This window comes from Podarcis vaucheri (assembly GCF_965113315.1).
Source record: "Podarcis vaucheri genome assembly, chromosome: 17".
Lineage (NCBI taxonomy): Eukaryota > Metazoa > Chordata > Lepidosauria > Squamata > Lacertidae > Podarcis > Podarcis vaucheri.
In genome coordinates, this window is record NC_138755.1 from 12120777 (window position 1) to 12144486 (window position 23710).

General features: G+C 46.0%; 1 protein-coding gene across 6 annotated transcripts; it reads left to right on the plus strand.

Moving 5' to 3' along the window:
- The first annotated feature begins 1350 nt into the window (after positions 1 to 1350).
- MFAP5 (microfibril associated protein 5) lies at positions 1351 to 19760 on the plus strand. Of its 6 annotated transcripts, none has more exons than XM_082205202.1 (9): positions 1351 to 1679; positions 2013 to 2077; positions 7892 to 7933; positions 9302 to 9328; positions 10099 to 10140; positions 10939 to 10965; positions 14002 to 14089; positions 15297 to 15370; positions 17138 to 19760. In XM_082205202.1, exons 1-9 carry the CDS (start codon positions 1366 to 1368, stop codon positions 17257 to 17259), a joined length of 801 nt encoding a protein of 266 aa, XP_082061328.1. In that variant the 5' UTR covers positions 1351 to 1365; the 3' UTR covers positions 17260 to 19760. The 6 variants fall into 6 exon arrangements, with proteins under 6 accessions (XP_082061328.1, XP_082061329.1, XP_082061330.1 ...); XM_082205203.1 differs by having other exon boundaries at positions 10102 to 10140; XM_082205206.1 differs by having other exon boundaries at positions 1552 to 1763; positions 2015 to 2077.
- The last annotated feature ends 3950 nt before the right edge of the window (positions 19761 to 23710 follow it).

Consider the following 23710-nt stretch of genomic DNA (forward strand, 5'->3'; position numbering starts at 1 on the left):
AAGGGACAGATAACGCTAAAGGGATTTAAAAATTTGTGAAATTTGAGAAGTATTGTTAAAAGGGAATAGAAAGGGAAAGGACTAAATAATGACAATACAAACTTAAGGAATGCGTAACTTAAATAAAGACTGTGGACGATTTACGGAAAAGCTGAAGGAAGTCCAGAAAAGAAACATTTTGTGAAAAATTGGATGTGAAACTGGTGTATGTTTTTGTTGTAAATCAATAAAAATTTTATATATATATAAAAGAAAAGCATTTGTATCGACCCTGCAAGGTCGGGCATTTAAGTGTTGCTGGCATCTGTCTCAAAAGACAATGGAGTGCACCTCCGGGGGTGAAGTCAAACTGCTGTATTAGCAGTACCAAAGTGACCTCCCCAGGCTGCAAGCCTGGGCAAGTTTGTATGATGGCCCTGGGCTGCCCAGGTGATAGGACCCCACTCTTGGCCTCACTGATGTGGTCCAAAGGAAAGCAGAGCAATACATTTGGCACCAGCGGGAAGGAGATGTCATCCAACTGTCTTAGGGACAAATCCACTCTGGATTTGTGTAGGGTTTACAGAGGTACCTTTGGTTACGTACTTAATTTGTTCCAGAGGTCCGTTCTTAACCTGAAACTGTTCTTAACCTGAAGCACCACTTTAGCTAATGGGGCCTCTCGTTGCTGCTGCGCCGCTGCTGCACGATTTCTGTTCTCATCCTGAAGCAAAGTTCTTAACCCGAGGTTCTATTTCTGGGTTAGCGGAGTCTGTAACCTGAAGCGTATGTAACCTGAAGCGTATGTAACCCGAGGTACCACTGTACTTCTTAGTCTTTCCTTCCCCTGAAGATATCCCACAAGGCAGAGGAGGTTTTAATATCAGAATTTTCCTTCACTTTCTTGTCAGCATTCGCAGAAATTGCCTTTTTATCTCTTGGACCCAGTCTGAGTCTTGTCCACTCAATCTGCTGGAGCCTGTCTTCGCATGTAGGAGAATTCCCAAACTCAGCCAGGGTTTGAGACCCATCGGCCACCATCACCATGCAAGGTTGTCACCTTACTGCACCTTATGGACACAAGATATTTTGATGCCCAAGGCAGAACATCCCCAACGGCAACTCTCATTGTGGCATTTAAAAACAACAATAATAAACTAGGCTATTGGCAATTTGCTCCTCTGTGGTGGTACCTCCAATTCTTCTGCTTCAACAGTTATGTTGCTTCACCCTACCTAACGGTCAGGCTGGCCTTGAGGCCAGGCTTGGGTTTACTGGAATGCTTCTTTCCAGGAAAAAGATACATTGTGTTGGGGAGAATTCGCACGGGAAAATAAGCGTTGCTTCATCCTCTTCAGGGCAAAATGAAGCAGATTAGGCACATGCATGACAGACGGTGGGACTCCATCTCTGGCTATTCCTCATCCGGAGGGAATAGGAGGTGCCGATTCCTCTCGAGCTACAATAAATTCAGTGAGGTCATGGGACAGTTTTTTCCCCCTCCCCCTCTCCTCATTCCATCTGCATGATGACACCAAATCCTACTACTACTTTGCTGAATTGGATTTTGAAGGCAAGCCAAAGGAGAACGTTTGCTGGGACTGGGAGCGGCCAGGCACTCTGGCCAAGCTAGGGGGACCAGCTGAAGGGAGGAGGCTGTGTCCACAGTGCAAAGGAACCGAGTCCCTCAATGACAGTGAAGGGAAGGAGTTGTGTCTCAATTTTTTATTTTTTCGCAGAGGGGGATTTTGTAAAGACATCTTTCTAAGCGCGCAATCGACATAGTAAGTGGGTACAAGACAGCACATAGATGTCGGGAGGTTAGAAGAGAAGGAAAGAAAGGAAAGACAGAGTTGTGTTCAGTTAGAATTATTTTGAATTGTGTGGTTATCAGGTAGAGCAAGCAAGCCTTCTGGTCATAGAAAGTGGGGAGGGAGATAAAGGAGCATGCTGGGCACCAGTTGGTGAAAAAACAAAAATGTGCACAAAATTTGCAAGTAGCTTTAACTGATTGTCTCTCTTCCTCACTTTCCAGGGATGATGGCCTGTGGAGCTCAGAAGCTGCTGTGTCTTGTAGCTCTCATTGCCCTGTCAACTGGTGAGTCTATCCGGTGGAAGCTAAAATAGGATTTGCCATATTTTTCCTGATGCCTACATGCTAATATAGAAGCTATTGTTCTTTGATAAAAAGGATTTGATACAGAAGATGCACCAAGGGCAAGAGAGGACAGGAGGAGGAGGACCAGGCTAGGGTGAAAGGGACATTTGCCCAGGGGCAAAATTGACATGGAGGCTGTTCTATACTGACAAAATTTAAGTTCAGAGTCAGATCAGTTTGTGCATGTGTGTGTGTGTACTTGAGAAGCACGAGCTTTCATTGACAGAGGCTGGGTGGCCAACTGTCATGGATGCTTTAGTTGCGATTCCAGTGTTGGACTAGATCATAGCTGTCAAGCGTCCCTTATTTGGCGGGACAGTCCCTTATCCCAGCGCCATGTCCCACTGCTGTCCCTTATTGATGATGTCCCTTAAATAAGCTACTGAAGGTAATGGAGCCCTTTCTATATCCAGCTGTCCTTTGTCAACAACAAATTGTTGCTGTTTTTTTGTGTTGAATATATGCTATATGGTAATTTATGGACCTAATAGGTATCTAAAGCCATTTGCATGCAACAAAATATGTATTTTATCAAAGTAATTGTTGATCCCTTATTTTGGCTGCTGATCCCTTATTTTTGAGGCTGCTGGTCCCTTATTTTCAAATCTGTAAGTTGACAGCTATGGACTAGATGACCCTCAGTGTTCCTTCCAACTCTACAATTCTGTGATTCTAACATTTTATCAGGTGCTGAAATGAAGCAAAGGACAACAAACATTTTAGAAGGAAACCTCACTGGAATCTTCATCTTAATAGCAATAGATCATAATTCCTTCCATCAGATTAAAGAATCCAGTGATTTGTTCAGGCAACGTAATATTTGGATGTGTTCTTTTCCTGCAATCTCACTTTCCTTCTATCTGCCTGAACCAACTTATCTGAGGTCCGTCACCTGCGGTCCTTGGTGGACTATAGACTCCTCTCTCTTGATAGAACAAGAAATTAATTTAATTAAGAAAGGAATGCATATCACTTTAAGATTTCACCAAAGAGCTTTCCTTCCAAATTGAAAAAACTTTCATACTTGCTGTTAATCCAATTTCAGTATCTCTTAAAGTGAATTGTAGACTAAGGAAGTGTATGCTTTTAAAAATGAAACAAGCTGGTCTTTTATTTTTTTGAAAAACATTTTCTTTTAAATTTTATTTACAACATGAATGTTCTGCAATATGATGTTCTGCAATGTTTTCTATGAGAGTCAGCCCCTGCCCCAACTCAGAGCTTTTTAAACATTAGCTCAACCCCAGGGTAAGTTTTACAAGTGTGTGTGTGTGTGTGTGTGTGTGTGCATGTGCGCGCGCGCTTTAAAAGCAGGATCTACAGCATAACACTACAAATTGGCTGCAGGCTATGCCTTATTTCTATGCTATTGACATGCAACCACAGATATAAAACCCACTTAGTATTGTGGGGCCTGTTCCTGTGTAATTGTGGCACAAGATTTCAGTATAGTTTTTAGAATAATTCCCTCTTCCTGGGGAATATTGGGACCTGTCCTGTGAGAAGGCTGGGAACCACTAACACAGAATTCTCAAAATTGTCACTAAACTACAGTTGCCACGATTCTTCAGGGGGAAACGCCATAATAGTTAAACTGGTCTAAAACCAATAGAAATTTTTAATCTAACTGTATCTAAAGTGTTACCCCATCTCCTTGCTGCCTGTTGTTTTCATCTGCCGTTTGCTGCTGTGCATTGCCAGTTTTACAGCTAATGCAGCTGTTTCCTTCTGTCCAGTTCTGCAAAGAACCTTCCCCATCTTTCAACTACCAGGACAGTCACTTCCCTTGTCCTTTTGTAGTTTCAAACAAGCACAGCGTGGTTTTGCAACCTTCCCCTTGGAGCAGAGCAGGGCTGGCCCATCCATGAGGCAGACTGAGGCAGTCACCTTGGGCCACGGAATCCAAGGGACAATAACCCCATGGGCTGGAGAAGTGGTGGTGGCAGCTTCTAGATTCCAGAAGGTCTCGCAAGGTCTCACCAGAAGCCACTGGAGAAGTGACTGCAGTGGCGGCTTCTGGGCAGGGGTGTACGAAGTGGGGGGCGGAGGGGTCGGGCCACCCTGGGTGCCACTCTGGGGTGTGTGTGTGACAAGATGACCCCTGCCTCCCCCAGCTGTAGATTGGCCGAGGGCACATGCAGTCAGTATGTGCACAGCATGTGGCGTCTGTACGGGCTTCCGCTCTCGCACGGCGTCCATACAGCCACGCATGCGCACTCCATACAGGATGCTGCACATGTGCAGTCTGTATGGACGTCGCACGTGAGCGGCAGCCCATACAGAGTGCACATGTGCGGCATCCTGTACGGAGTGCATGGGCTGCTGCGCATGTGCAGTCAGTATGGACATTGCGTGTGCACCACTGAGCAGTTGGCCCCCGCCCCTCGGTGTCCCGCCCCGGGTGCCGGAGATGGTTCCTTCGCCACCACTTCCGGGTTCTAGCAAGATCTCAATGGAATCCATTGCTTCTTCTCTGCTGTTGTGGACTGGTTGGACGCTGAGGAATGGTGGGAGAAACCAGCTAGGGAACCTCCAGGGCAAGACAGCTCAAAGCCCAGGAGTGATGGTGGGACGACAATGAGTGGTCAGAGGAAGAAGAGGGAGAAGACTGGGAGGGGGAGGTTTCAGAAGCTGACGAGGCAACGGCTTAGTGAGCTGGGAGAGTCTGCTGGGAAAGTGAAATCCAGAATCGGAGGCAAAAACTGAAGCAAGAGGGAGGAGGGAGGCCGAGAGGCAGAGATGAGTCAGGCCAGTGAAGAGTCATGGGTGTCTCACCTTCCTGCTGCGACAAGCTCCCCTCCCTCCCAGTCTCCCAGAACCAGAAGAGGCATGAAGAGAGCAGAGACGTTAGCTTCATGAAGGTGCAGTTTCAGGTTGCTTGGGAAAGGCCCTGGAGAGGAGGGGACCCCTTCAGTCTCAGCGACTGCTTCATGGGGGCAAGACCTGCCGGAGATGAGCTGCTGTGCCCATTAGGCATGACACTCCTGTGCAGATCCTGTCTTTGCTAATAAAGAGTTAACTCCAACTTGGTCTGTGTGGTTTCCCGCTGGCTCATTCCTGTCAGGCAGCTTCTGCGTTCTCGTGAGATCTCACAGACCTCTCACAAGATCTTGCCAGAACTTGGAAGCCACCACCACACAACCCCAGTGAGGACCGGCAGGTGGGCAGAGGCGGCAGTGGAGGGGTGAAGGCACCTTTCCGTTGCCTCAGGTGGTGAAATAGGATGGGCCACCCCAACAGCAGAGAGAGGTTCCAGGATAGCACTACACATCAGTTTTGTCTGGAGGAGGCAGTCCTAGTGGCAACTACTGTTTAAATATCCATTAATTTACAAATGTACATATCGAGCAGATAGCCTTCCAGCAAGCAGGCAGTCTAAAACAACTGAAGCATCCCTGAAGTTGCTCATTCTATCACCTTATCCCACCTCCCAATGTTAACTTCAGCCAGTGCTTTTAAAAAACACACACACACACACGTTTAGGGGTACTCTTATTTTCCTACTCATATTGAAATACTGCTCCTCTTTTTTTTATATAAAATATTTATTAAGGGTTTTAAACAATATAACACCAAGCACATAAAACACCATCACCAAAATAAAAAAATACACACAGAACAAGAAAAATACAACATAGTTAAATTTCAAAAACCAAATTTCCATAACCTTCTTTTCAGACTCCCTCACATCTCCCTTTCCTGCGTTCCCGTTTACAAAGTCATATTCAGCAATACTTCACCTTCTCTCAAATCTTGTTTTAATTTGTGCCTTTCAAATATTATGTCTCCAATTTTACCCTTTGTTATCAAATATTTAAATATTTAAGCTTGACATAATATTAATCAAATTTCATCTTTGTTCTTATAGTTCAGTTATTTTCATACTTGAAAATATGAAATACTGCTCCTCAATGAGGCCAAACTTAGATTCATAAAATGTTTAGGGGTATGCATACTCCCGTGTCCCTCCAGGAAAAAAGCACTGACCAGCCAATAGCTGGGCAGGTGGCAATGGGCTTTGTGCATCACCCATATCTTTCCCTTTAACTTCAAAAATTCAAAGCAGCTGGAGGAGGTATTCATTTGAACACAGAAGCATCACCAAGGATGGGAGGGAGTTTAACCCTTTCCTTTGCTCCCCTAAGAGTTGTAATATTAGTTGCAGGGACAGATTTTTACTGGGAAAACAGCACAGGGGGAGAAGGTTAACTGCCTTCCAATATGAAATCAACAGGCACACACACACAGCTGTTGTTTTATAAATGTTAGGAAATTCAATCACAGATGTCCTTTATCATATGCAGTTTGGCCTTGATATATTCCAGATGTTTGGAATGTTTGCTGTTCATTAATTGGGAGACTCTACAGATTGCCAACATGTATAAAGCTATACAAAATCTAGAGGGGAGAGGGGCATTTTGCATAACAGAGAATTATGGCTGTAACAGTCTAAATTCAGTCAAAGAGTCTTTCAGCAGCTGAAAGATTAACACATTTATTATGGCATAAGCCTGGGTTTGAGTCTACAAAAGCGTATACCGTATTACATTTGGTTAGTTTTTAAAGTCCCATTTATGTGGGTAAATAAATTAAAGTTGAATCCTGAAAATGAACAGGCCTTATACGTTTTGAGTTCTCAAGTCTGGTAGGTGGAAAGGTGACGTGTTCTGCACTGCCCTGGAAGGGTCAAGTCCATGCCTTTGGGAGGCGGGGCTTGTGGGTCCAACCCTGTCCTTGGAGGCTCATGCAGCCTCAGTGGCTGGGAGTGGCTGGTTCACCAGGTAGTCTCTCTTGGACACAAAGGGCTTGGTCACTGTCAGGGCTGGCCTGCCCATGAGCAGACTGAGGCAGGAGAGGACTGTTGTTATGATGGCTATTTTTTTTATTGGGATGTGGCAGTAGGCTTTTTATTATATTTTTATCATTGATGTTCTATTGTACACCGCCCTGGGATCTTTTGATAAAGGGCAGTATATAAATTGAAACAACAACAACAACAAAACAAACAACAACAACAACAACAATATCTTTATTATCATTACCCCCATCGGGGACAACGAAATTACTTGCTCCATAAAAACACTAATTAAACAATACAGTATAATACAGCAAGGGAGATTAGATGACTTTCAAAGTCCAGGCTTCCCATTCAGGGCCGAGATCACTCTGGAGAAGAAGCTGTTCTTAAGACGGCTCGTTCTTGTCTTCATCGACCTGTATCTCCGTCCCAACGGCAAGAGCTCGAAGAGACAGTTACCAGGATGCGATGGATCTTTTACTATGTCCAGTGCCTTCCTATGGCACCTTGTGGCATAAATCTGCTCTAAGGTGGAGAGTGGGCAGCCAACAATGCTCTCTGCTGCCTTAACACTCTGACATAAAGATATTTTGCTTTGCTGGACCCACCTATTCTGCTGAATATATAGTGTTGTGTTCTGGCTGGACTTGTTTAATCTTTGTAACTGTACGTTTTATATGGTTTTATATTGCTGCATTGTTCTAACCTGCTCTGAGACCTTGCGGTGAAGAGTGGGAAAAGTATAAACTCAGTTTTCATTATTTATTCGTTTTCCTCCAAACCAAAAACCAAAAAAAACCTTCTTGGCTCTCTCTCCTGCCTCCCTTTCTTTAACAATGTGGGAACTGCAGTTTCACCTTTGGTGTGGGAGAGAGTAAGGACATTGCTAATTTGTTGCTGCTTTATTTTAACACATGCGAATTACACAAGGGAAACAATCTTTTTCTTTGTCCTAGACTGGTTTCTGCCTGTGGTCATTGCTCAGGACGATCCTACAGGTACGATTCCTTTAATTCTGCACCAATACTTCAGTCCTAAACAGATGTATTAGGAAGTAAATCTCACTAGACTCAGAACTAATTTATACTTGTGAGTTATACTATTATATGTGTGTTATAAAAATGTGACACCAGGGGGCTCTGTATAGTAGTCAATGGAAAACTGCATAGAGAGCTATTTAGTGGGGGGGGGGGGTTTAGATCAGAGTAGATTCATCCTCAGTCTGCATAATCATGTTTAGTGCAGCTATGCAACTCTGTAATGTGGTGTTTGAATTTGTGTGCTCATATATGGGAGGCACATATTAAAGGTCTATATGGGACCTATAATATGGCTGTCTGTGTGTGTGTGGGTGCGCGCGCACACACACACACACACACACATGCATAGGCATGTATCTGAGCATAAATCATGCATGCCCATGTAAAATATGATATTCTGATAATGAAATAGGACAGCATGCATGCTACATCCTGTGAAGCTGCCAGATTCCCTTCATTTTCAAATGCTTGCTCTTTGTATAGTACAAAATATCACTGAAAGTGCAGAGTGCACATTCAAGCAATGCTTATGAAGAACCATGAAGCACAAACAGTACTATAGCTGGCATTGAAGATTGCTCAAAGCAGTTGATGACCGGCTTCCAGATAAGGTTCTGCTTCCAAGAACTTCCTCAGATAATAAGACTTCAAAAGTGTTTTAAGGCCCTGGTTGCAGTTTTCATAACTGGGAGGACTTCAGGGATGTCTATCTCTCCAAAGAATTTACACCTACTATGGGCAGGCAAATACCTTCCAGAAATGTATACTTTACAAGTGTTATGATATTTGTCAGCGGCTTAGAGCATTCTTCAACAATTTTTGTACTGTATGGTTCTTTGTAAAGCTGGAAAGTATGTACACATTGTGCTTGTACTGATATTTTGTCTACTTTACTGTAAACTTCCCTCATTATTATCTTGTTGTTCACAGCCGTGTGTCCTTCAGCATTCTTTTGTGGTTTTGCCAGTTACAATGTGACAAGCAAATATTTTCTGGATAATTTTAAAATGTGGAACTGAGAATTTGCCCAATAGCAGCAGTGTGTGGGTTGTGGGTGGGTGTGTAAGTAAAAACAGCCACATCATCACCCCCTCACCTCTGGGCCTGACCTGTCCTCAGATCCACTAGCACAATAGCCTGATGGATCGGATTTGAAATTGTTTTTATATATCAACTTGTTTTAATTTTTTATTGTTTGTGTTTTACTGTAAAACTGCTTCAAGATGTTTCATAGGAAATGATTCATAAAGAGAAACAAACAACTGTGGGCATAGGTCTGCACCAAACAACTGATGGCTACAAACCTGTTGTCTCTTTTTTTTTCAGTTGCACCTGATATACCGGGTGATGTGGGTGAGTTGAGTTCTTCTTTTTGCACATCCACCTCTAGCGTCAAGGCCAATCCGCACATGCTGCTTTCTATGTTTATGCCTAAGATTTTGTTGATTTTTTTAGTGTGCAGCTTAATGAAGAAGACAAACCTCTGTTTGCAAACACAGGTATCATACAAGTACAGTGGTACCTCGGGTTACATACGCTTCCGGTTACAGACTTCGCTAACCCAGAAATATTACCTCAGGTTAAGAACTTTGCTTCAGGATGAGAGCAGAAATCGTGCTCCGGTGGCGCGGCAGCAGTGGGAGGCCCCATTAGCTAAAGTGGTGCTTCAGGTTAAGAACAGTTTCAGGTTAAGAACGGACCTCCAGAACGAATTAAGTACGTAACCAGAGGTACCACTGTACAGTGGTACCTCAGAAGTCAAATGGAAGCTGTTCTGGAAGTCTGTTCAACTTCCAAAACGTTCGGAAACCAATTTGCGGCTTCTGATTGGCTGCAGGAAGCTCCTGCAGCCAATCAGAAGCCATGGAAGCCCCATCGAACGTTCGGGTTCCAAAGAACATCCGCAAACCAGAACACTTCCAGGTTTGCAGTGTTTGGGAGCCGAAACGTCTGAGTACCAAGGCGTTTGGGATCCAAGGTACGACTGTATGTGCATCACCAGGTCTGCCAAGTGAACACGTGGTGGAAGTCCCAGGTTTGCTGCCGCATAATGTGTGGAATGCTCCTTGAGTATATATATATATATATGCACACCCACACTATAATATCCCTTCTCCTTTCAGCAGATGCAGCTGACCCTGTAGTAGAAGCAGCAGATGTGCCAGGTCAGTTCCCATTTTGGTGCACGCAATGCCTTGTCAGCCTTCAGTGATGGCTCTTTGCTGCTGTGAGTTAGAAGATTACTTTACAAGGCCTGGGGCTGGGGCTGCAGTTTGCAGCTGAGCACCCTACCTGCTTCTCTCTCCCCAATCTCTCTGGTGAAGAAAGGGTTTGAGGGCACACTTAGGAGGGGAGGAGGGAGGGAGTGGGCAAGCAGGTGAGTGCCTGCCAACATTTTCTCCCAATGACTAGCAACAAAGTTTGCATCACAGGCTCCAGCAAATGCTATGCGGGCAGCAGTTCAGTAAGGATCTAAGTGGAAATTTAAAACAATAATTATTGGGGGTTTATTTATAAGGCAAGCAACCTAGTTGCACAGGCTTCGTGACCCACAGTTTGGGAAATGCATCTCCACCCCCATCATTCAGCCCGGACACAGAGATCCAGCACCAAGGGCCTTCTGGCAGTTCCCTCCCTGCGAGAAATGAGGTTACAGGGAACCAGGCAGAGGGCCTTCTTGGTAGTAGTGCCCACCCTGTGGAACACCCTCCCATAAGATGACGAAGAAGTAAACAACTATCTGACTTTTAGAAGACATCAACCCTGTTTAAGGAAGTTTTTTATGTTTGATGCTTTATCGTGTTTTTAATATTCTGTTGGAAGCTGCCCAGAGTGGCTGGGGAGGCCCAGCCAGATGGGCGGGGTATGAAATAATAATAATAATAATAATAATAATAATAATAATAATAATAATAATAATAATAATTTAATTGCGTTTAAACCCTTTCCATTTTTCACTCTAGGTGACACTGCCCCATCAACAGCACCTGGTAAGTTCAATTTTGTTCTCTATCCCTTTCTTCTCCTGCTTGCTTTCCCCTGTTCAACCAATGGCCTGACTTAAACCTCACATAAAACCATGATTTAAAACAAAATGGGGTTAATGCAGATGATTGGCTTGCTGGTGCACATTGCTCAAAAGGTTTTCATGACGCTTCTCTCTCCCCACACCCCTCCACTGTGCCTTGCATTATCCAAATCTGGGCTTGTAGTTTATTTCCTCCAGATAAACCAGAAATAAACCCATATTTGTTCTGGACTTAGTGCTCATGGCGTCTTTGGAAGGAACAAACCATGTGCCTGAGTTCAGACCACACAACGAGCCAGATACTTATTATTTGATCTGTGGTTTGGTGGCAGAGGAGGAGCATTGCAGAAACTTTTGAGCAGGTTCAAGCGAATGTTTTAATCACAGAGCTTCCAGAAGTTACAGCAAACAAGTCTCCATCCATTGGCAGTAAGGTGAAGATGAAAAAAGGTTCCAAATGACTTAAAAAGAAAAGTATTCGGTTTCCTTATAAAAATGATGATGTTCGAGCACCAAGGCGTTTGAGAACCAAGGTTCCACTGTAGTTGTTTTTGAAATTTGTGGGTCAACATTGTGCTGGGTGTATCAGTGCCGAGAAATGCACTCATCTGCTGTGAATTTCTTGAGGTGCTTTCTGGTTCCTGTATTAGCAGAAAGAATCCACACAGTTCCACATCTGCATATTAAATATTGGCTATTTTGATCCATAGCCATGTTCAGGCATTTGTCTGAGCACACACAAGCTCAAAGTGTGGGCAGCTGCAGGGATATGTGTGCAAGTCCCACCTTCTACCCCATGTGTCTGGTCCGGTGTACGTTGGCCCCAGATTTCCTGTGCTAAGCAAGGAAGGGGCTTTTTGGTTTGTTCATTTTATTCACGTAGGCTGGGGATTGAGTGGGCAGGACTGAGTCATGTGCAGATACTGACCCCATCCACATTTTGGACTTTTACTTCAATTAGAGTCGCAGAGATTAATAATGTGCATGATTCAAACACTGTTTCCCTTATAAGCTCATGAAAAAAAGTATAGCCCACTGAAAACACACACGTCAAAGTGGCTTGCAAAAGTATAGTATAAAAACAATAAACCTGAATCCACAAAATGTATTAGACAAAGCTTAAGGATTAAGGGCAGTGCTATTTTTCTAGAAAAAGAGGTGCTGGAACTCACCATGAACACCTCCCTTGTTCTCTTAGAATGGCAATGGCACCCACCTGAGAACTGCCGGATCAGAGTTCCTATGAGTTCCCCCTGAAAAAGCCCTGGTTAAGGGTGCTAATGGAAACCTCTATTGTGAAGGAATGGGTTTTCAGCATCTCTTTGGGTGAAAGCAAGGAAGGAACAGTGTCCTCCCCAGGGTCTGCGGCACAAATTGGGCCAGTCATTCAGAGGCTCCATTTCCCAGTCCTGTGAGCCCCTTTTGATCTCATAGGGTAAATCTAGTGCAAGGGTAGCTACCAATACATCTGGAGATGGCTTGGTGGCGGCAGGAATTTTAAAGATGCTCAGATTGTCTGCTTGATGCGACATACCACTCCAGCATTGAATTGGTGCGAATTTGACTAGCCTTCACTATCTCCCAATAAACCCACAAGACAGAGAGACTGCAAGTTGTATACATTTAAGTCCATGGCCACCACTGTATGCAGGGGTGAACGAAGGCAAACCAACACCCAGGGCAGGGGAAAATGCCGGCTGCGCATGCGTTGCACCGCTACATACAATCCATGTGTGGCGTCACTACATATGACGCATGCGTGGCATCGCTACGTAGGACGCATGTGCGGCATCGCTACATAGGACGCATGTGTGGCATCGCTACATAGGACGCATGTGTGGCATTGCTACGTATAGCGCATGCATTGTACGTAGCGGCACTGTACATAGCGCCACCCAAGCGCCGTACGGACGGTGGTGGGATCCTTTGCTTGTGGCTGAAGCAGTGGCGGTGGGATACTCCGCTTGCGGCTGTAGCGGCGATTGAGGGATCCCACCGCCGTCCATACGGCGCTTGGGCGGCGCCGGTGGCAAACTGCTATGTACAGCACATGTGTGGCGTCACTACATACAGCACATGCGTGCAACACCGCACATGCATTGTACATAGCAGTTTGTTGCCGGCACCACTTGAACACCATACAGACGGTGGCAGAATCCTCTGCTCAAAGCTGCGGCCGTGAACGGAGGATCCTCCACATGCAGCTGTGGTGGCGCGATGGCTGCTTGCGCCGCCGCGCCTGGGGGCAGTGGGGTGAGCACCCCATGGGGTGCCTTCTTGTCACCCCCCCTTTCCAGGCATGGCACCTGGGGTGCACTGCTCCCCCCTTGCGACGCCACTGACTGTATCTCTTGGGAATAAATTCCACTTTAACTATTCATTGTGTGCAGAGGTACTTCTTTGTGTCTGTCCCAAAATACTACAATTTGTGACATGTGGTGCCCAAAACTCTACTCAAGGATTCCAAATGTGTCTGCGCCATAAATTAATATGTGTTGTGATCATGGCAGTTTCATTTTTGATCCCTTTCAATCCGTAGCATGGAATTTGATTTCCTCACTTGATGTTTTCATGGACTTACCCACTACAACCTCAGGATCCTGTTCCTAGTCAGCCACTGCTAGTTCAGAAGGTCTTCCCACTTATTTTCCAGCTGGCTTTCATAGGTGTTTGTTCCAGATTGAATATACCGCCAAAGTCTGCATGACACAGCTCTGCAATTATTTTATCCCCCGGCATGCTAAGTTGCTTGCGAAATATTTTCTGTGGGTGCAATACTTTGCACAAAATTCAGCATGTGAATAGGATGGCATGGTTGTGAGCAGGATGAAATTTTACTCTGCAAGGGGAAACGGTAGAAAAGTTACTGCAAGCCAGTGTCATTAAAGGAAATATCTCACTTGATCTCTTGGCAGTCATTTTCAATGAGCCACCATCCCGTGGATGTAGCCACACTGATGGCATTAACTTGAACATGTCCCTCTTTGTTTGCTCCCAGAATGCCGTGAAGAGCAATTTCCTTGTACACGGTTGTACTCTGTTCATAAGCCAGTGAAGCAATGCATCAGTTACTTGTGTGTTACCAGGTAAGAGAGGAAACGCTCTGGTAGAAGCTGAGAAGGTTTAGGAATTTTCTAAAATTCGATGATTCTACAAGATAATACAGATAGTTTTGGCAGGCATCTTTGGATACGATTTCTTACAATGATCTGTGAAAAGTAATTATTATTAATTTAATTTGTTAGTTGCCTAACACAGGGCTATCTCTAGGAGACTTGTAACCAATTTTTAAAACATTTGAAAATGGTTAAACACCACAACCACCAACATTTAAACAACCAGGACTCATTTAAAGGGGCAGCTGGTATACCATGGCAGAAAGACAAAAGGATGAATGGCACGAGTGGCACAGGAAGCTGTGAACTATCACTGGAATTTCCCACCCCCACCAGATACTAACCCACCCCATTTTTAGCACAGTTTAAAGCAGGAACTGGCCATCTATTTTCATCCATTTTCTGCAGCCGCAACAGCTGGAGACTTGCTTTTTTGTCCAAATGAAAGTTTCACTTGATCATATTTCTCAGCAATTACCCAGGGCACAGGGCCATTATCTGTATTCCAGATATTGCTGGTTGAGGCCAATGGTAGTTTTGAGTAATCTAGAGAACACCAGACTCTCTAGAAGGCAGATTTGGAACAAGGAAGCAAAGGGCAAGGCAGGGAATTCATACGCCTCCCCTTTCCCCCAGCAACTGCTTATCTTTTCCAAATCACAGTCCCCACATCTGCTTTTCCTGTAAAACAAATAAAATGAAATACTGTGAAAATCCCTGAAACGAGAAGTAATTGACTAGAAATATTATCTTGAAGAAATAAACTAAATAATAAGAAAAAGCAAAAAGCTTAAGGAAAAAATTAGAAAAACCTAAAATTGTACAAATCCTTTACAGGATGCCAGCTACAAATCTCGTTTCACTGAACTATTCAGTTTCCTCAAAAGGAAATAGAAAAATCATAAACTTTAAATGACCAAAATTAAAAAAAAAAAAGGGTAGAACCCCCCCCCAAAAAAATTCTGACGTATTATAATCCTAGCTCAACCTAGGTAAAGCGTAGTAAAACAGGCTTGTGTAGGTTCTGTAACATACAATTGTGTGTAATGTGTAGTTAGGCCTTTTGCACCTCTGCTAGCAATGATTTAGCCAGTTATTTGTCAGTACCAGTTTTTGGTGCACAAGGATTTATGTTCCTACTGTTTGCCTTCTCTCCCCCACCCCTTTCTGGTGACAGTGTCCGTCGGACATACATGATAAATAAGGAAATCTGCTCTCGCATTGTCTGCAAAGAGGATGAAGCCATGCAGGGTGAGTAAAGATGTCCATAGGGATGTGCCCCATAAACAAGGAAGAAATAAAGTTGCTCAATTTCTCTTAGAGGAAGAAGATGGCCTATATCATAGGTATATGCCCTTGTGTGAATGGCCAACATTCAGAGGCAGGCGACATAATCCAAGAAGGGTGCTGGCCAATGGGGAAAGGTACAAAAATGGTGAAGGGCTTATAATGGCAAAAGCAATAGTGGAGAAAACTGAAGACCCAGAGATGTTCTGTCTTGAATATAAGACATTTGTGGTTGGAGAAATACATTGCAAAATTCAGATAAGTTCAAGTTTCAAAGAACGGCTGTTTCAGTTCTCATACTGTTCCTGAAAGTGCAGATTCGATAGATTGGCCTTTAAGTGCAAGCTGAATTGAATTTCTTTCCCACCCCTACTCCCAAGAAAGTGTCTTGAAATCAGCGCCAGCATCCCTCTGATCCTCTACTTGGCATATATGGAATCAAGTCGTCCTTTCTCAGTGGCCACAATTTGAAGAGTCTGGATAGGGGCCGTTCTATTTCACAATGCTGCTGATGCTCCCCCCCCCCTTTAAGTAAAACTGCTTCAGGAGAAGAAAATAGGGAGAGAGGGGTGTCAGACTCTTTCCCTGCAACCTTTCCCCCCCTCACAGATGTGCTGTTAACCACTAACTGCCGTATTTTTCGTCCTATAGGACGCACCGGCTCATAGGACGCACCTAGTTTTCAGGGGGGGAAATCAAGTAAAAAAATAAGATCCCACCCCCCGCAGCTCTGGGAGCAGTGGACAGGCTGCACGCAGCCTGTGTGCTACTCCAAGACCTTCTCCCTGCTTTTGTGGGAGGTGGCGGAATTCCCCCACCTCCTGCAAAAGCCCACAGGAGCCCAGCGTGACTCCTGTGGGCTTTTTGACCAGGATGGAGAAGGGACTGAAACGGCCAGTCAGTCCCTTCTCCCTCCTCGAGGAAAAGCCCCCAAGAGCGGTGCGCTCTTTAAAGGGTACGCGGCTCCTGCGGGCTTTTCTAGGAGGTGGGGGAATTCCCCCCCCTCGTAGAAAAGCCAGCAGAAGCCGCGGAGCCCCTTTAAAGAGTGCACGGCTTTTGCGGGCTTTTGCAGGAGGTGGGGGAATTCCCCCATCTGCCGCAAAAGCCCGCAGGAGGGAGAAGGGACTACCTCAGCCAGTCAGTCCCTTCTCCCTCCTCGAGGAAAAGCCCCCAAGAGCGGTGTGCTCTTTAAAGGGTGCGCTGCTCCTGCGGGCTTTTCTAGGAGTTGGGGGAATTCCCCCCCCCTCATAGAAAAGCCAGCAGAAGCCGCGGAGCCCCTTTAAAGAGTGCACGGCTTTTGCCTGCTTTTGCAGGAGGTGGGGGAATTCCCCCATCTCCCGCAAAAGCCCACAGGAGGGTTGGAGAGTAGCGGGAAGGCGTCGCACGCCTCCCCGCCGCCCCCCATCCTCTGGGGCGGACGATGGGGGAAGCACTGCTTTCCCCCCCACCAGCCTCAAAGAGCAGACTCTCCTGGCTTCAGCGGAAGCAACACGAAGCCTCCGGAGCGCAGGCTTCGGAGGCTTCGCGTTGCTATCGCTGAAGCCAAGGAGCCTGCATTCACCCCATAAGACGCACACACATTTCCCCTTCATTTTTGGAGGGGGAAAAGTGCGTCTTATAGGGAGAAAAATACGGTATAACGTACACCCACGTGTGCATACGGCCGGGTTGTAAATTATGTGGCATGGGTAACCCACTCTTGAGCTCCTTCTCTCTTTCGTCTGTCTCTAGAGGAGATCTGCCGCCAGATGGCTGGCCTGCCACCACGCCGCCTCCGCCGCTCAGGTCGCCCTCGAGGACCACCCTGCCGGCGGGCTCAGCGCCAACGCCAGAATGCTGTTGATGCTCAGTGACCAACAAACTGCAGGCATGATAAAAAGGAGGAGGAGATGAAATCACGGCGAACCCAGACAGTCTACAACCCAGCATAAGTTTGCCTTCTTCCCCCAACTTCCTGCCTTGGGAGGTGCTCCAGGCCAGGGACTTTCCGTGCCCACATGTCACAGGTGGCAGCTGATGACACCTTTGAAATGTGATACCAAGACCCTCATATGCTCATGCTTTTGTGTTACTCTTGCCCCAAGCTGCTTATAAAAGCTCTGTTCACACCTGCCTTAATATATACAGATGTGTATACTTAGCCTGTGGGGCAGTAGGATAATGTGCATCCTGCCCCAGAGCTTGGTGTCCCCTGAGCTGTGTGTACCTAGGACTGAAGTTAGCTCTCCTTGGGAGGTTGGAGGCACTACATGCCAACATCCAGGAGTTGCTCGACTTGATTTCTGCATTGCTCTTGCAGTGGGAAGGAAGCTTCAGTCATTGGCACACACCACTTAAAAGTTAAACCCCTGTAAAGAAAAAATGGTTATTAGCTCTCTCAGCCACCAGTGTTCCATAATGGAAATGAGACTAAGCCAGTGTAGGGTTGAGAGATTTGATTGCACATGCACATGACAGAGCTGCAGTGGAAGAGCAGGCGGAGAAATAAATTCTAGTCTATCTGCATGGCACTGATGGGTGGGCCCCCAAACACCATGGCTGCACCCATCCTTAGCTTGGTTCTCAGTATGGTTACATCACTGCAGAACATCAACAGCACCACCTCAGTGTCTCCACTTCGCTGCCTCTTTTTTCCACTCGTAGTGTCCAACTTGGGTCCTGGGTGGTGGTTGCTCCTCAAAACAATTGACTAATGATCACCACACAACAACTTGGGTGGAAGAGACAAGAGGAGGGGGAGGGAAGGAGACACGGTGGCTCAAATCTGGCCATAGTAGAGACACTGCAGGGACCACATTGCAAGGTCATACACAAGCCCGTATTAGTGAAACCTTAAGCCAAGGTCTCAGAGAAGTATGAGCTTTTCAGTAGTACTGGATAGTTGCAGTGCCTGCTTATATTAACCATGGGCTGTCATTGCTGACACAGTGTAGCTGGAAACAGAGAGTTGATTGCATGAGAGTTGAAGGTGGCATCATTGCCCATGGTGTATGTGCTCGTTTTGTTTGCCCATTGTTGCCTTTAGCCAAAACTACAAGAGAGATAATTTGGGGGCAGCAACAGTGAGTCTACACACCATGAATAATGATGCCTTTACTAAAGAGATATTGAGACTCTCTTATCCTGAGTCCGTCTACTCTGGTTGGCAGCAGTTACATGGGACCTTCTGCTGGTGACGGATGTGCTCTATCACTGAACTGTGTAGCCCCTCTCTCAGCTTTTGAGATATTTGAAAAAGCAATTCTCGTCTCCAGCTACCGTATGTCCCAAAGGGAAGCTGTTAATTTACTTCTGTGGTACCTTTGCTAGAGCCCTTCATCTCCTGCATATAGTAAACACCTCCACATGTTCTGGTTTCTATTTTTTTAAAAAGAGAAATTGCATAGCAGCCTTTCAACATTATTTAACTTAACTCTTTTTACTTAGTAACTCAGGCACCTGCCCCACGCTTTACAGCTTCTCCTCTTCACTGCCCTTTATAAGTCCTTATTGCAAGATGGATCAAAATGATCCAGGCTGCCATCTGGTGCTAGTCCATATGCTGAAGTGAATTCCTTTAGCATCACTGATGCCAACAGAACAATGGTATAAATATTTCTTGCTGGCTTTGTAATTACATAACACTTTTGTGATCCAGTGCTGTCCATCAAACTGAATGCAACAGGCAAGGCACTAGGTTGAAGTCTTAGGTAAAGGAATGTAAAAGTATGTCTAGATCAGCGAATAGTGGACAGGATATCTGATGTCCAAGTGGCTAGAGGCACAGTAGCCCATGGTGTTTTCTACTGGCAAGCCCCAGTAAAACAGTGAATGGGAACTGCCAAGCCTGACTCCATATTTTGGGGGCGTCTTTGGCAGTTTGCTGGGCCTTCCTTACACAGCTGCAATAATTCTGGAGTGTTGCTTTTTAATTTGTCCAGTTCAGAAACAGAGGGGTAGGGGGAAATACTGTAGTGTTGAAAGAAAAGTAGGTGTGGCAGAGGGAAGCCAGCAACAACATTCTTGCCCCATGGAAATATGGCACAGATAAAACAGTGAGAGAAGTGTTTCCAACAGGTAATTCTGACATGGGGTAGCCACCTGGAATTGCCATTTTTGATGCAGTCACTGGTCTTGTCAGTGCTCTGACATGTGCCAGAGTTATGCATCTTACTCATCACCTAATTGCTCAGTCCATACCTTCACCATCTTCCACAAGGGAATGAGCTGCAAACTTGGCATGTGGCATGACAAAAAGTTAGTTATTCATGCCAGCTACCGTTTGTGTAGATTGTGTGAACTGAAGCTCCCATACATTTGCAGGGAAGAAATCCCCTGTTGAAAAGGGGTATTATTAAGGAGTTTGACAAGTTCACATGTTACTTGATTTCTCTCAGCGCTTAATGGAATGTGTGATTGGTTTTTGCTGACATGTATTCTTTATGTTGTCATCGGGTGACAGGAAAGCTCTGTGTGTTGTTGTTCATTTTATGCATGCAAACCATCGCTAGAAGCTGTAGCCAGTGAATGATCAACATTTATATGTGAAACAGCCAAGGAGCAAGTAGTAGGGGAAGAGAGCTGAAAAGAATGCCAATATATTGTACATCTGACAAAATATACATCGGGAGGCTTAGCTTGGTCAGAATCGAGTATACGCTTCCAGAGTTACATTACTTCTTGTAAATGAGCCACCATAGCCACTAGAGGGCTGTGAAAATTTGTGTCCTGGGCTTTTAAGACTCATCTACCCATGTACTATCTGAAACCAAAGGGGCACATTGCTTGCCAGATGTGAATTCCCTCCCCCAGCTCTCTTACCCCCCACTAAATGGTGGGTAACCTGCAGCCCTCGTGATGTTGTTGGATCAGCTCCTGTCAGGCAAAGCCAAAATGGCCAATGATCAGGATTGGTGCTAGACTTTGGGGGATCCTTGGCATGGTGCTATTCAAGGGCCCTGCCAGTTAGGGCTGGGCTGGGCAGTTGCTGCTGCTGCTTTCACAATGGCAGCACCATTCACTGTTCTCCACCAGATCCTTGGATATGCTTCACTGGTGCTTCTGAATGGGAGCTGAGCTCAACTTCCATCTGTGATGGCCAACCGCCATCTTAACTCACTCAAAATGCAACGCCCTAGTCCACAGATCTGTGAAACCAATTCACTTAATGGAGCTGTGGGTCGGGGCCTCCTAGTTCAGGTAACCTAAAATGGCAGGTGACCATGGCAGATGGGAGCGGCAGTGGCGTAGCGTGGGTTGTCAGCACCCGGGGCAAGGCAAGTAATTTGCGCCCCCTAACCCCTAACCTGCCGCCGCCAGCTTCTTCTTGCTGCTGCCTGGTCTGGTCTGGTTCTCTCCCGCACTCAGCGCTGCGCTGGGCAGCCGCTGCACTGTCCCTCCCCCAGATAGTCCCTTGCTCTCTCTCCGCACCGCACGCCTGGCACCCACCCCCTCCACAGTGGGCGGCGACCCAGCGGCTCGGATCGGATTCGCACAGCCAGCACTGCAGTGAGAGAGAGTGAGTGAGCCAGGTAGGGGCAGAGAGCTGCGAGTGTGAGTGCCCCCCCCAGATGTTGCGCCCGGTGCGGCTGGCCCCCCCTGCACCCCCCCACACGACGCCACTGGGGAGCAGAGCATGGCTCCTACTCAAAACGCCACCATTGCCTGCTATTGCAAAGCCTCTGGGGCTCCATCAAGGAGGGTGGGGAGTGAGGGCAGGACTGAGCTGGGCATGTGAGGGGCCCATTCAAGCCCTTAAGGCATTCAGCCAGTGTTGGATCTGGACAAGTGCTTGTGCCAGGCCTGCAAATAGTCAGGGATATTGAGAGCTGTAGTCCAAAAATCTCTGGAAGACAACAGTCTCCTTAGCTCTGCTGTAGATACTCTATGGCAGTGTTTCCCAACCGGTGTTCCGCGGCACACTACTGTGCCGTGAGACGTTGGCTGGTGTGCCGTGGGAGGGAGTCGGGCGGTGAGAGGCGGCGGCGGCGAGGATCTGCATCGAGCCGGGGGCAGCTCCGCGGTGGTGGTGCCGAGCGGCGGGGCAGCGCGTGCAAAAGGGAGGAGCGCGAGACAGCGGAGGAGGAGGAGGCCGGCATGTCCGGGCGGCAGCAGCAGCAACAACAGCAGCAGCAACTCCCGGCGACGGCTCCTCAAGCCCCGCCGCCGCCCCCTCCTCCGCCCGCTATCGCCGCCACCACCACAACAGCCGCCGCCGCCTCAGTTGCCGCCGTCCCTCAGTCCCTCGCTCTGCTGCCTCCTCCCACCCCCAAAGCTTGGAGGTTCCCCGGCAAGGGGGAGGGAAAAAACTTTCACTTTCGTGCGTCCCTCCCGGCGTGACGCTGCGCGCTGACGTCACGGGGCTTTAATGGTGGTGTGCCGCGAGATTTTTTTCAGTAAACAGGTGTGCCGTTGCCCAAAAAAGTTTGGGAAACACTGCTCTATGGTACACAAATTCTTCAGTAGAGTTGGTGACTTTGTTTTTAACTGGCCCTTGTCTTAAGCCTCTAGCAGTGGCTGGATGGGCAGAAATTAAGTTGGTGAAATTTTCCCCATCACTTTATATCTGTGTCTGTAAAAAGGCACAGTAAAAAGAAAGAAGTACAATTTGTCTTTATAGAGAATAACTGCCTGATTTTTTATTTTTTTTTAAAAGGGATGGCCTTACTGTGGGAAGTTGATACGCATCAGTTGTTAGAAGGCACATATATAATAGATCTAAATCTGTTCTGAATACCAAATGCAAATGTAAACATATATGAATGTATTCCATTGTTATTGTACAACATATAAATATATAAAACACGTTCACAAATTTTGAAAGAATGCAAATTATTTCTTATGCTGCTTCACTGCTGTATTTTATGCGGGGTCAAGGAATGGAATTTCTAGGAAAAAAAGCACTGCATAAACAGAATTTATATTTTATGGAATGCATACACAATTCAAACATATTAAAAGACAACTTGTTTTCCTATTGATCCTTGTACCTGTGCATGTTATGCTTCTGTCTTTAATCTCAGCTGGATCTGCTAAACAACTCTACTTTCTTACCAGAAACAACAATGCAGTCGCACACGTCAGCCAATGTGGCAACCACAATGTGGAGCCACAGCCTAGACACAAGTCTTCCTCCCCAATGGCTGTATATAACCCTCTCTTCCCAATGACTTGTTCACACTTTGTATTAGTATATACTTTGTCCACCTCGAGGGGCCTTTATAGTGTAAATGTGGGGTACACATTTTTTAGAATAAACAGAATAAATGATCCTTAAATAGATATTTGCCATTATAAGATAAATTGATTTCCTGTAGCTCTGTTATTCCTGCCAACCTAGCAGTTCGAAAGCACATCAAAGTGCAAGTAGATAAATAGGTACCGCTCCGGCGGGAAGGTAAACAGTGTTTCCGTGCGCTGCTCTGGTTCGCCAGAAGTGGCTCAGTCATGCTGGCCGCATAACCCGGAAGCTGTACTCCGGCTCCCTCGGCCAATAAAGTGAGATGAGTGCTGTAACCCCAGAGTCAGCCACGACTGGACCTAATGGTCAGGGGTCCCTTTACCTTTACTTTAGCTCTGTTGTGGATTGCTGGGACCTATACCTGACAATTTACCCTGTTCCTCCCAGTTTTTGTCCTTTGGTTGGGACAAGCACTTGCAAAGTATTTAGCAGATTGGAGTGTTTTTTCTTGCCTCCAGAGTGTTCTAATCTGCTCATAATGGCCGCAGATAGAGGAGAGTGTTGCTAATTCCACCCAAAATCTCAGTGGCTTGGATCAACACCACCCCTGCCACACTCTCTGTGTTCTGAAACCAGCATTTTTTGTCTTGCACAGGGTTTATGCAGCAAAGTAAGCTTACCATCTTAAGGGGTTTCTGCCCTGATTGTGTGCCACAAGATAGCAGATCTGATCCATCCTAGGGTACAATAATCCACTGAGTTGTTCTCCTGCACAAGCCTCACCTAAATAATTGAGAACTGTAGAAGAGTTCTATAGTGTTAAATTCCAAAGGAGGAGATGTATAAGATCCATACAGAACTGCTTTACACCAAGTCAGATTTGGGGCCAGTCTACACTAAAGAGTTATTCCTGCTGCTTGAGATCCTTCATTTGTAATTGTCAGTGATAGGACTTAGGACCAGGGACCTTTGTTATGCAACAATGTGTACCTCTGATTTATGCCCTCCTACATGGGAATCTAAAAATCACGCTGCTCTGCTTGCAAGTGAATGATTCTTCATTGAATCTTGATTGTTTCCCCTGCATTTCTCTTACACCAAATAGTGATGCAGCAATCTGCATCTGGGGGAGCACATGGTTTTAG

Coding starts and splice junctions, on each gene's coding strand:
- MFAP5 (XM_082205202.1), top strand. CDS start 1,366: ATGACAGACGGTGGGACTCCATCTCTGGCTATTCCTCATCCGGAGGGA. Junction 9,329..10,098: donor TGATATACCGGGTGATGTGG/GTGAGTTGAGTT, acceptor TTCTCCTTTCAG/CAGATGCAGCTGACCCTGTA. Junction 15,371..17,137: donor AGAGGATGAAGCCATGCAGG/GTGAGTAAAGAT, acceptor GTCTGTCTCTAG/AGGAGATCTGCCGCCAGATG.